Source organism: Molossus molossus, unplaced genomic scaffold, assembly GCF_014108415.1.
Source record: "Molossus molossus isolate mMolMol1 unplaced genomic scaffold, mMolMol1.p scaffold_m16_p_5, whole genome shotgun sequence".
Taxonomy (NCBI): domain Eukaryota; kingdom Metazoa; phylum Chordata; class Mammalia; order Chiroptera; family Molossidae; genus Molossus; species Molossus molossus.
Window position 1 is genome coordinate 79733220 of NW_023425388.1, and position 13599 is coordinate 79746818.

At 35.3% G+C, this 13599-nt stretch overlaps 1 protein-coding gene across 3 annotated transcripts in view; it reads left to right on the top strand.

Annotated features, from left to right (window-relative positions):
- The window catches only part of CBLB (Cbl proto-oncogene B), a 206311-nt gene that overhangs the window by 83942 nt on the left and 108770 nt on the right, over positions 1–13599 (top strand). For all 3 annotated transcript variants that reach the window (XM_036242657.1, XM_036242658.1, XM_036242656.1), the window contains one exon: positions 8843–8989. In XM_036242657.1, coding sequence (XP_036098550.1) covers positions 8843–8989 — 147 coding nt within the window. The remainder of the gene's footprint in view (positions 1–8842; positions 8990–13599) is intronic.

The following is a 13599-nucleotide window of genomic DNA, read 5'->3' on the forward strand; positions in this document are numbered from 1 at the left end:
GAGGATTGGGGGTAGTGGTGTTTGCAAATCTGTTCACTGTGCTACAGACACATTGTAGACTTGCCTGCTGAGAAAAGCAATATAATGGCTTTTAATGGCATTGCTGTTTCTTGTTGAATATAGGAAAATTAAAAGAAAAAAGTGAAGAGAAAAATTATTTGTAACTAGTAGTGGAGAGAACTGCTTTTGTCTTTTGTATATACCCTATATATTTTTTTCTACTTGTCTACAATGTGAGCGTAAGCTTTTTTATAGAACTAAGACTGTACTGGCTTACTGTTTATTATCCTCTTCTCACTCACACATTTATGGTGCATGCGTGTGCACGTGCACACATGCACAGAACATTATGATACAGTATTCATAGTGGATTATACCAAATCCACTATGTGTTTGCTTTTATTTTTATATTTGCTCCAACAATATAAATAAAGATACTTTTAACTCCAGGGGAATGGATGGAATAAATCTCATGAGTTTAGTTTTCTTCTGTTAGTAACACACAGCATAAGCACTAGAGAGATGAGCCATTTCTTTCCTCTTTCTGTGATTCACTTGTCTCTCACTTGGTCCACTCCAAGAGAGCAGGCTTTTAAGTAGAATAAAGGTATCGTAAGGAATATTTCCCAAGCCACAAGGAGGAAGTAACTGTCAGGGAACAGATGGTGTGATGGGAAACTAGGTTATGCTTCCTCGGGAAATATGACAAATGTGTTCATTTGTTTCTGGAAACTACTCATGGGGAACGTAGCATTAATTTCCTTTAGCTTGCTGGTACTCCAGTTTGCAATTCACAAAGACAAGTTACAGCAAGGCAGGGAAAGACAAAAGATCTCAGAACTCACATGACACACATTTTTTCTTTTTCTTTTTTGTAATTTAGAGTCGAACTCCAGATTTTTAATTCTCTATTTAAAAGACTTTTGTTAAAATCACTTTTCATCAAGGTTTAGCAAGTTGATGCCTTTTAGTGTACATAGTTTCTGTGAACTGTTTTTATATACTGTTTCAATCTTTGTATTCGTCAGCATTGTTTTGGGATCAGGCCAAATTCTTTCTTATAGTTCTTTAAATATTTTCATGGTTCTAGAAATTAATATTTATTGGCTATCTATTATGTGTGAGAAGCTGTTACTAGTAAAATAGAACATTTTCTTCTCCAACAAAGACTTTTGTCTGATAGAAGTAGTTCAATGAGATATGTGTGTAAGATAACAGTGATGCTCTGCAGAAGAACCTTTGTGCCGTGGCCGGTAGCGTGAAGTTGTAGGAGTGGTGTGGCCTTTGAGAGCCTGGCAGAGCACATCTCTAGGAGGGGTATGGAGAGGCACCAGGGGAGTACTTCACATAAAGCAGGTGACATGAAAGTTGAACAGGCGGAGGCATAGAACTTTGTTTCAGAGAGGAAGAAGGAGATGGATTAGCCCAAGGTATGGATCAGGGAAAGCAGACCGCTTCTCTAGCTTGAGGGGAGCTCAGAGAAATGGTGTGAGAAGCCCTAGAAAGGTAGCTTGGTCCCATGCAAGGTAGAACTTCTTGAAGAAAAGCTTATTTTAGGAGAATTTTTAACTATATTCTGTTGAGTAAAAAACTAACAAAAACCATCTTTGAGGTGTCAAATATGATAAAAAAAGAAAAGGTGGCCTATTGAGAATTGCAAAAAAAAAAAAAAAAGTGAATCTAGTTTTTGAAATAATGTTGTTGTTTCAAGGCCAAGCTTGTTTTGTTTGTTGGTGAAATTCCTCTTTTATCAAATTACCCCAGGCCATAAAAGTATAGTTTGAACTTCTAATGTTTCAAAAGAAATAGAAACAAAGAAGACAAAGTTCTACTGTCTTCTGGTTGCTTCCATAGGAATCTCAGCAATGGTGACTTGCTGCTTAGTTCACAGAACTTCCATTGTATTTTACCTTAAATAAAAAGAAACGCAGAAGTAGCCTTTTTCTTTTGTCTTTCAAGTACTAGACTGGTCTGCATTTTTAAGATTTATTTCACAAAGGGATTCTTGTTACAGATTAGGTTTAATCAAAAGACCTCTAATACTAAAGACAAAAGAATTTTCTTTATTGAAGTAGATATTAAGCTTTTAAACCAGATGAAAGGACCAGCGATCATATCAGAGTGTAGTAGGTTCTCATAATAAATTTTCCATATAAAACTGTTTGTTGAAATCATCAAAGGGATGTTGTTAATCCTACTTTGGCATTGCTACGAAGTTAAGATAACTGGCATTCTAACATTACTTGAGGAGCCCTGCCCAGTTTGGCTCAGTGGTTAGAGTGTCGGCCTGCAGACCAGAGAGTCCTGGGTTTGGTTCCCGCAAGGGCACATACCTCGGTTTCTGTCCTCAGCCCTGGTTGGGGTTGTGTGGGTGGCAGCCAGTCGATGTGTCTCTCTCACATCGATGTTTCTCTCTCTCCCCCGCCTCCCTCCTGCTCTATCTGAAAATAAATGCAAAAAATGTCCTTGGATGAGGATAAAAAAAAGAATAAAAAAGATTATTTGAGGAGCTTTATTGAATATATTGAGATATGGTTTACTATATGTAGTCCTCTTCTTCATGGAAACTGCTGTCATAGATTTAGGAATCCACGTGGCCCCATTGAACCATATCTAATTCCTAGCCTACTTCACCTTCTCTCTACCTACTCAGTGTAGGGCACATTCTGGTCAGAACTACGTCACCCCAGAAATTACAAACTGTTCTGACAGATTACCACCTTTGTTCAGGTTCTATCTCAGCTTTATTCTCACAATTTTCTATACCTGAGGAGATCTCTAAACCCCTTAAATTCAGTAAGGGTAGGATTGTGTCATCTTCATCTTTCTGTCATCAATATCTAGATTTAGCCTGGTATATAGTAGACACTCAAGATTTGCAGAATAAACGAATAAATGGATGAATCAGATACTTGCCCATTGTTTGCTGTGGGGTCTTCGAAGACCACCAGAGCAAGTGTTGATCTTGACAAGGTGAGGATGGTGATTTTCCCTTATTAAGATGGTTGTCAGTTTAATGGACAATAGTATTATATGGGAAAAAGAAGGGAGACTACTGTGATGAATATTTATGCTTTTAAACAGAAGTGGTAGGTAAAAAATCATAATAGTAGTAAGTAACTCTTTTATTAAGTGTTTTTCAAAGTAGATTGTGTTAGACTTTGCCTGCACGTCTTATTTCTCATGACTCTGTGAGACAGGCAATTTCATTTAAATGTTTTAGAGCTGAGGAAATTGATTCAGAGAGAGAGGTTATGCAACTTATTCAACACAACCAGCAGAGTAAGGGTGTGAAGCCAGTACTATCAAACTTCTGGGCCAAACTTTTCAATGTAGGATAGCTGATAGATTAAGTAGAATATCTTTCACATATCTCCTGGGGACTTGTCAAAGGATACTACAATTGACTCTTGTCAGTATATTTCATGGTTGAGTTATGTTTAAATAAGGCATTTGTAAATTGTCCGTTTAAAATTTTTATTGTAGAAAGTAAATATATTTACCCTGAGGGCAGCATCAACATTTTGAGGGATAGTCTCTTTCTCTTAATAGCCCTTTGTTGGCAACATCTTCAAGAGTAGACTACAGAGAGATCAGGGCTAATTTTTCCCAGCCACAATTTTGGGTTGGGAACAATGGCTTAGTGGTGTATTATGTTTTCTTTAACAGAAGAAAAAGACCTTCATTGGTTACCCATTTTAGTGAAGTTTTTGACTGACATAGCTGGCTAAATACCTTTTTAAGTGAGCGGTTCAATTTCTATGAGTTAACATGGAGCAGCCTGAAAAATTGTCTGACTGCCTGTGTCTCAGGTTAGGTCTTTTCTGTGCACACTCCTGACTTCTCTTACGACTTGGGGTAGACTCTCAGTCTTTGTTGGTGTTTGGACTTTTAAGATGTGCTTTTTATTCTCCTTAGAAGTATTGAAAACTTAAACGCATTTGGGCAAGGGAATGGGTAAGATCCACTTTTATTTAAGACTCTTAGGATCCATCTTAATAATAGTCAATTCCCTTGCCCAGCTGGTGCAGCTCAGTGGTTGAGCACTGACCCGTGCACCAAGAGGTCGCCAGTTCAATTCCCAGTCAGGGCACATGCCCAGGTTGTGGGCCTGATCCCCAGTGGGGGAGTATGCAGGAGGTGGCCAGTCGATGTTCTCTCTCTACCTTCCTCTCTCTCTAAAATCAATAAAGGAAAAAAAAGTCAGTTTCCAAGAGGGGAAAAAATGAAAGACATGGTTTACATCAGCCTAGTCTCAAATTCTTAGGAACTATATAATGTTCCCAAGGTCAAAAACAGTATGAAGTAATTCAATTTACCTATCCTGGAGGCTACTACATCAGAAATTCAGTGAATGAAATTGCTCTTTAACTGGATGTGAGTATCATTTTAACTCTTTATAGTCTTTATGTTTATATTCTTTATGTCCTTTCTTTTTATGTTGAATTTGTTTCATTTTGTAAAGATTAAGAAGAACATGTTCTAGCTTTTAAATGTGAGAATTGAATTATAAATAGTTTTTAATTACAAAAATGCTCGCCTCTTTTTTCTCCCCCAAACAGTACATTTTCATAAATGTTGGACCTCACTGATATCAAGTGTCATTTAAAATTTTGCACTAAAAATTTAAAGCTTTTAATTTTTTTTGATTTATGACACAGCTGTTTTTTGAATGGGGAAAATGCAAAAACTACATGCAGTCTAATTAGATTACATTCTTTTTGTGCCCCCCACGTTTTAGTGGAGGCTACTAATCAAATCTCGATTTGTTATTTTTCAGGCTTAATGTTTCACACCAATAGGGCTATGGTTGCAGCATTGCTCCTCCCATCTTGTATCATCATAATCTGTTCATGCCTTTTTGACCCATACTGTTTGATACATTTAGTAAGCGGGGGATTATGTCATTCTTCATAAAAACTTGTGCACCTCTAGTCTCCTTATGATGTTGGCTGTAGTCACCTTAAGCTTCAAAAACTTCATGCTAATTCATTCTGGTTTAACCTCACATTCTGTGCTGTAATATAACTTGACTTTTAGAGAAATTAATTCATACAGTTTTAAAGAAATACAGGGTTAGGTGATTAAATCTAGGGTAAAAGAGGTACTCTGCTCCTTAGGTGATAGTCTGACATTGCTTATACATTCCTCGTACCGATTTCCCCCCACAGCTAGCTTTTCATTCCTTCTTCTAGCCCTCTGTTTTTCTCCTCTTTTCTGTCCTTCCTCCTCTTCGAGGCTCCTCTGATATTAACATCTTTACTGGTTTACCCAGTATTGAAATCTAGAAGTTACTTTTGATTACTTAGTACATCAAAATATTTTTATTTCATAATTAGTTCTTAGAAACCAAATCTCACCCAAAGGAAATTTTAAGAAGGGCTTAGCTTATGATGGTTAATAGAAATATGTGTTAGTAATTAGTCAAAATAAAGTAGCTCTGATATTGAAAGTGAATGAGTAGTGCAAAATTCCTTGTAAAATTAATTACATTTACAATTTTAAGATTATTGAGTCTTTGTTGATAAAATTTTATTTTTTTCATTATTTTGGGATAGGGAGTTTTTGTGATGGAAGTGTTCTTAATTAGTAAGCATCAAAGCTTTATTAAGAAGTCATTCTTACTGGTCTTATGATGAAAAGTAATCAAGTGAGTTTAGGCATAATTGGCCAAGTGTGGAAAAGTTTTATTATAGGAAAAAACATTTCAGCTACAAAGAAGAGGTATAGTTGTTGCTCTCTTTCCACTGTCTAGATGATTAGAGATGATGGTATTCTTGGCATTTACTTTCAAATTGGGAAGTTATTTTTTTAAATGGATATCTAAGTGTGTAGAGAAGTCTGGGGAATTAAAGCATATCATGTACAGCAAAATATAGTAAACAAACAAAGAAACCATAATTATATAGAAAACAAAACCTATTTCCCCTGATACCAAATGCAAATGACATTAGATAGTAGAATTATCTGTCAGTTTTTTTCATATCTTGGTGTTGATTACAAGTTTGGTAAATCAGTCTTTTAAACAATGGATTTCCAAAATAATCACTTACATATTTATGGCATATATGTGCATTGAAAAATTAGATACAAATATAATCTGTTGCATATGAAAAGTAAGGTAACATGAAACTGACATTCACACACTGTGTGTTTAACAACTTGATTTTGAGTTTAAAGACTAAAGGCAAAATTCACTTTCATTGTCTTAATATACAAAAAGTCAAATAAAAATTTGGTGACTAACTTGGAGGAACAAGACAAGTGAACTATAGACACATTTTATAATTAAACAGCTTTTGGATATGTAGGTACTAGTGATTACTGGTGCTTTAGGACTATGGATTATAAAGAGACAGTGTTACTATTTCTGTTTTAAAGTTTAGTGCCTACATAGCCAGTGGGTCAGATATCCAAAATGGGTAATCATTGGTATTGTGCTTCAGACTTTAGATCTTAACAAATAAAAATGAAAAACATTTGGATATGATTAAAGAACAAAGAAACAAGGGGATAGAGAGCAACCCAGTTCAGAAAATATGGAACAGTTGGTTCACCCTAATTATAGCCATCTTGATTTTTCTTTTTTCTTCTGTGTATCAGTTGGAAGTTCAGATGAAAATTAACCCTTTGCCTAATTATAGAAATAAATTTGGTGCAGATTTTCTAGAATGGCTTTATGCTTTTCCTTAAACTCAGATTTCAAAAGTCAGTTGCAGTTTGTGTTGGCCGTAATTCTTTCCTTTGATATAGTTCAGCAGTTTACTTTTTATTTCCTAAGACTGAATTTCTTATATCTACCATCATCTAAATGAAGATGTGTTGACATAAATAAGAAGATCAAAGGTTCAACTAATTAAAGGAGTTTTACATTTGAATTAGTCTGAGTTCTACGGAAGTGGGGCTGAATCTAAGCAAATGATGGAACATTCTGCATAATGATAATGATTTTGCAGATTGTTTATTGTTGCCAGTCAAGCACTAAAATAAGGTCTAAGTCCTGACCCTTCTGTTCCATAAATTTTCTCATAAAGGTTATGGAAATTGGGACGTATTTGGTTTTCCAATAGAGATGAATTTATTGAGATGTAGATTACTTTATACTTGATTGCTTACTTTTCATTCTTTTTCCACTTATCATAAATACCTTCATTTATTCTGTATTCGTATTATATAAGAAGTTACATGTTTCTTTTGTAAATTTTATAGAAAGGATGACAACTGTAGACTTTATTGGCAGGTGTATATTATATGATTTCTTTGGTACCTAGCATTTTTTTTTTTTTGCTTGTTATTTGAGAGTCATTAAACACAGGCACACAACTAAAAATGAGGGAAAAGAACCAACACTTTCAATGTCAAAGTCCGGTTGAAACATTGTAGGGTTTTATATACATTCCAGATTTGATGGCTTTCTTTGTTAATTTTTCTCTATATTTACTTTTATTTCTAAAGTAATTATTGTACCTCCAACCTCTACCCTTCAAACCCCTCAACACACACACAAATGCAGCTGAAGCTTCAAAATGGAAAGGTTGTATATAGACCTATTGAGTGCCTAAACAGGAATATAAAGAAGCAAGATCAGCTCAAAAATTATGATTAGCATATGCCCTGGCTGGCTGGCTCAGTTGGTTGGAGTGTCGTCCTGTGCACCAAAAGGTTGCGTTTTTGATCCCAGTTAGAGTGCCTACCCAGGTTGCAGATTTGATCCCTGGTTTGGGCATGTTGATTGATGTTTCTCTTTCACATTGGTATTTATCCTCCCCAACCCCCATCAATAAAAAACAACTACATATCCTCAGGTGAGAATTAAAAACATTTATGATGAACATAATTAATATTATAAATTTATGAAATGGTAGGAAAGAGTGCAGATGATACTATTATTTTGACCTATGAGTCATGCTTTATGCCTTAAATCATGTCAGAATCTCCAGAACTTAACATGGAAATTAGAATAGAGGCAACACTTGCATTTCCCTTCATTCCAAACCATTTTTTCCATATTCTCATAGCGCTGTATTTCTAAAACAGATTTGATGATGTCCTTAGTCTGTTTAATTCATTTTGGATCCCCATTTCTTATAGCAGGAACTCTTACCAAGGGAAGTATATTAGAATTGCTCAAGGAGCATCTAAAATATGCACATACTGGAACCCATCATCAGAAACTCTGATTTTTTCGTAGGAGTGAAAAGTGTATTTGACAAAAGCTTTTTTTCGTTATTTCAGATGCCGCTTTATGTCATGATCCAACCAAATTTTCTTATTTTGTCTTAAGCCATTTCCTCCAGTCATCTTCTGTTCTTCTCTCGCCATGCTAAGCTTAGGTGTTTTCCAAGTAGTTTTATTCCATTCCTCTAATACTTTTGTACATGTTATTCCTACACTCCAAAGTACCTTCTCCTTCTCTTCCTGCTCTCCCTTCCTCTTCATTCTAAATCTTAAATCTGTCAAACAACTACTTATCTTCCTAAATTCTCCCCTCATGACAAATCTTTCCTTAATCCCCCGTGTTGAAATAGCCACTCTGTATTTTGTGTTTAGGATTTATATTGATTACTTTTTTCGGTGTCATCTTTCCCATTAAATTTATGTAATTTAGCTTGTTCATGTTTACATTAAATGACTATATATGGATTCATAATAAGTGAAAAGCCTGTTTGGAATTTAAATGTATAACTCTTTATGAACATTATTTTTAGGGTTATTATTAAATGTGATCAACCACCAACATCTAAGTTGTCACTGTACATAATTTTATTTTTCATAATATATGGTACCATTAAAACATATGTACTTATTTATTTTTCTTCTTTTTACTCCCTTGTGTCTACAGGCGAAATCTCACAAAGCTGTCCCTTATCTTCAGTCACATGCTGGCAGAAATCAAAGCAATCTTCCCCAATGGACAGTTCCAGGGAGATAATTTTCGTATCACAAAAGCAGATGCTGCTGAATTCTGGAGAAAGTTTTTTGAAGACAAGTAAGTAAAAATCATTGTATCATTTGGATCCATCTTTGAAGAATGACCTAGTCCTTCCTCCACTTCCATATGGCATAGATTTTACTTAGTAGTTTGAGAATGTACTTGGGTGTTTTTGATAAGTGGCCACCGAAAGTATACCTCAATACATGAATAGTTTTATGCTATCACAGAGTAAATATCAGTTATATAGCATTTATTTATTTCATGATGATTGAATTAGTTTGCTCTAAGAAGCAGTCGTATGTATGACAGTTTCTATACATAGCTTTTAATAACTTAGTAGACACCTGAGACACGTGTACACAATAAGAGGCAAGAAGAGACAGATACTTTAAAGATGGCATAAATAAGTTGCTCTGAAGTTCAGAGTAAACAGTTGCTTCAGAAATTCAGGAGTCAGAGACTACTTCCTAAAGGAGGTGGTGTTTAAGCTTGGATAAGCTCTGAAATTTCAGTGGCAGGAGGCTTTAGAATCTTGATTCAGGCTGTCTTTGTATTGTTGCACAGAAAGTATACATGTGTAAACAAGGTATAGAAATGAGGATACTATTAGCACAAGGTCGCATTATGTTATGAAATGGCCTGTTAAAGATGTTTTCCTTTAGGTATTTCCTACCCAGACTCAAGTGAGCTTAGTAAATAGCAGGAGTTGTATGTTTGAAGCCAGCATAACTTAAAAACTTGCAAAACTGAAAAAAATTTATTGGGGATCTCTCAGTAGTATGATAAAAAACTGAGTATCAAGAGGCAAATGGTTTCTTCCGTAACCTTTTAATGATGAGCGTGCACATGAGAAAGTCCTGGGATGTAGGCAGCACCCCAGCTGAACATTCAGGAGGAAGAGAGATTGCTTACACATGCATTATTGTTTTCATCCTGCAGTTAAAAGTCTATATTTATACGTTAACTGGTGAAATGAGACATATCAAATGTTGGTAGATGCTTTTGGTGGTCTTAGTCCTCTGATGCTGGTGAATCAACTGTAACATTGTTTTTGTTTTTGTTTTCTTTAGGAAGTGATATGTTTATCTATAGCTGCCACCATGATTAGAATATACTTCTAGAAAGCAATGCACATTTTAGTCCATATATAATTTTTGTACTTTGAAAATGTGAAATCCTTTTTTCTACTTCTTAAATAAAATATATTCTGCATTCTTTTTAGACTCTAAAGGAAAAAATGCCATTATTGCCATTATTAAGAGCATTCTGTATTCCAGAAATCTAGCTATTCGCACTGCTGTGCTATCCAGTCAAAAATGAGGGATTGAAAAAAAGAAAAGGTTCATCCTCATCTGAATTTGAATAATGGCCAAAAGTGTATTAATTAAATACTTGTGCATAGTAGAGAGGAAAAAGGCATTGCTGAGTTCTGGGAAAAAGAACTGAGAAGATTTCTGGAAGTCATATATTAACACTGGAAGCCTAATACAGACAGTTGGTTACCTTCAAAATAAACTTTATCTTAACATTTTAAGAAAATCTATAGAACAAATTGTGGTATTTCTTTTTGAAAACTGAAAATTTTAGTGAGTCATGAAATTACTTGTCAAAAGGTCAGTAAAAAATGGAAAGATTGGTCACACATTTTTCAAGAGAAGAGTTTGTTTTCTGGCACCTCAAGCCACAGAGAATTATGCATTTGAGACATCTTTATTTCCCTTTATTTATAGCTGTGGACGTCGAGGAGCTGAAATTTCTGTTCAACTGCTACATGAGTGAAATCACTCCTAAATCAAACAGGATTTTTGAAATACTGATTACTCTCCTTACCTCCCATACCCTTGTACTGAGGTCTCCTGTCTTCACTTACTTGGCAAAGCTGCCTACTTTTTCTTTAACAGTTTTAGTTTTTGGATGAGAGCCAAATTGAAAACTCCTTCTGGAATTCAGACATAGTTTTATAGTCATGAAAATTAATGATTCTTTTAATAGATCATTGGAGAAACCATCTTTGTATTCTCGGTGGGTTTTCAGCTTATCATTCCACAATATTTTGTTGAACGAGTGAACAAATAAATGAATGATGTAGCCTTTCAGAAGATTGAATTCTTCTATCTTCCTTGTGCACTAATACTAGTTTGTATTTCCATATAACTTAGTTTTATGCAGAAGCATTCCTGTCATTTGCCATTTATCTAGCTTCACATTGAGATCACATGAGAATACTTTCTTTGACTTAATCAGCACCTTTGAACTTAAAGCAGTATTTTTGCCAAAAACAGAACCATTCATTGAGGGGTTAGTTCTAAAAACAGCCAAACAGATTATACTTTTTATAAAGCAGCTTTTAGCTTAAGGAGTATTATTGTGACTTTTTTTCCCTCCAAAAAGAACTATCAATAAGAATAACATATTAAGATTGAATTAAAATTGGGAACAAGCTATTTTTCAAAGGACATTGTAAAATTCCTAAAGGCAAATTTAGGATTCAGACCTTATGAAAACAGGCAGCAGGCATAAAATCTTTAGGTGTCCTATACCTAATGCTTAATTTCTCTGCATCTCAACCTTTTTGAAGTGATGGCAGGGCCCACCTCTCTGCTCAGGACCAAGCGCAGCTGTGAAGAGACTGCCTGCTTGCTGTTTTCAGGGACTCAGTAACACACTTTATATTTCTGTATTTGTTATATTTTTATGTAAATATATTGAATGTTTTAATAGTTGAGTCCTGCTTTTGCTTTCTTAGTCTGTTCACCAGGCAATAGTAGAAATATGTAGGAAAAGAGAAGCGATATCATTGAATAAACGTGTCTGAGTAAATTGTGCAAAACGAGGCCAATACCAAGCTGATTTTTTGTACTGCGGATTAGTAATTTATAATCTAGAAGCTTGAAGCAGTGAGGCTCAAGAAACGGGCTACTGGCTGTTAAGAAAAGACGCACTGATGTGCTAGACTCTGGGTGACAGTCCTTTTTCTCAGCAGGTCAAGTAGCAGTTTCTGGGCTACGTGTGCTGAGTACTTCTTGACACTGAGATTTAGACATGCATTTCCAACCAACTGTAATTCAACAGAACTTGGATTCCTCCTGAATCTTCTTATATGTCCTCTATTCCCCATGTTTGACTCAAGTTCCATTCTTTTATTTCAAGTTCAGATTCTTTCCTGGCTTTCTGATGAGTCTCCCTGTGTTCCGTAACAACCTGTCCAGTTGTTTTTCTGAGACCAGTGACCTCTCTAAAAAGTAGAACTAATCATTCCAATTTTTTTGTTTTGCCTGAAGTGCTTCAATGAATCCTTACTGATTCTGGGTTAAACTCTAAAACCCCATTAATGTGACAAGCTTTAGGAACTGCATTTTCCAGCTTTATCTTTCTGTATTCAGCTCATCCTCAAAGAAACAAACTGCTCAGCACTCTACTTATAAGTAAACAAACTACTTATTTCCTAATGTGCCCCCCCCCCCAATACATTTTATTGCATCTACTGCATGGGACACCACTTTCCCATGCCCTGCCCAGTGTTGCCACTTTGGAAGCTTTCCTTGACTGCCCTAATAGAAGGTGGACACTCCTGCTCTGGGCTTCCAGATACCTGTGCACACATCTGTCATCTGGACCGCAGTGAACTGCTGACATGTTTGCATTTCCCAATAGACTACGAAGGTTCCTTGAGGCAGGGACCATGCCTTACTGATTTTTATTTCTTAGAGCCTAGCACATATCCTGGTATGGGTAGGCACTAATGTTAACAGACTATGTGAATAATTGAATGGGTGAGTTGATGTTGATTTCTGCTCAAAATTTTCAATGAGCTTATTACCTACAAATTGATGTATTTATTTTTATCATGAGTTCCTGTAGTTCTACTCCCTGAAATGCCTCTTTCCCTCTTTTTTATTTTTCACTGCCCCAGACTTTTGACACTCTTCTTCAAATCTAGTTCAGAAATCCCCCTTTCTTGGTTATTCTCAACAATATACAGCCTCTTACACATTCAACTTTAATTACTCAATGCTTTGTGTTCCTGTTGTGTTTTAAATATGTTTACATTATTGAATGTATGTTTATTATATGGGTTTTTCTACTTGACTATGAAGCTCCTTGTTGATTTTTTTATCCAAAAATTAGTGGAAACAGATACATTTATTAGTGTTATGTGTTGAACTCTGTGTTCATTGCTTTCATATAATCTAACTCTATTTTCAGTATAATGTTTAATAATTCTTTAAATGGTCATTGAATGAGTCCTTCAGGTACTATATATATAGCAGTAATTGTTGATTGGGTTCATGGCATATTTTCCCATCATTTAAGTTCTCTCTTCTTTACCTATGTTCTGTTTTTCAGTGAAGTGGATTATTGTGCTCTTTTCTGATTTATCAGTAGTTGCAGGTTTCTCTGTCCTTGCTTATGTTACTCTTTCTACATTAAGATTTTTATAATCTCTGGCATCAAAGTTATCTGATCTTAAGATGTTCATCTCACTTATGATTCTCTCCCTACTGTTATTACCAGATCTCTTCTTAAATTCCTCTAAGCTCCTGCTTAGCCCCTGGCATTATTTTCATTGTTTTATTATTATTTGTGTAGTTGTCTTATTTCCCATTAGACTAGAAGCTCCATGAAATCTGGCTTATCTTTGCATTTTCTGAAGTAGCTCAACA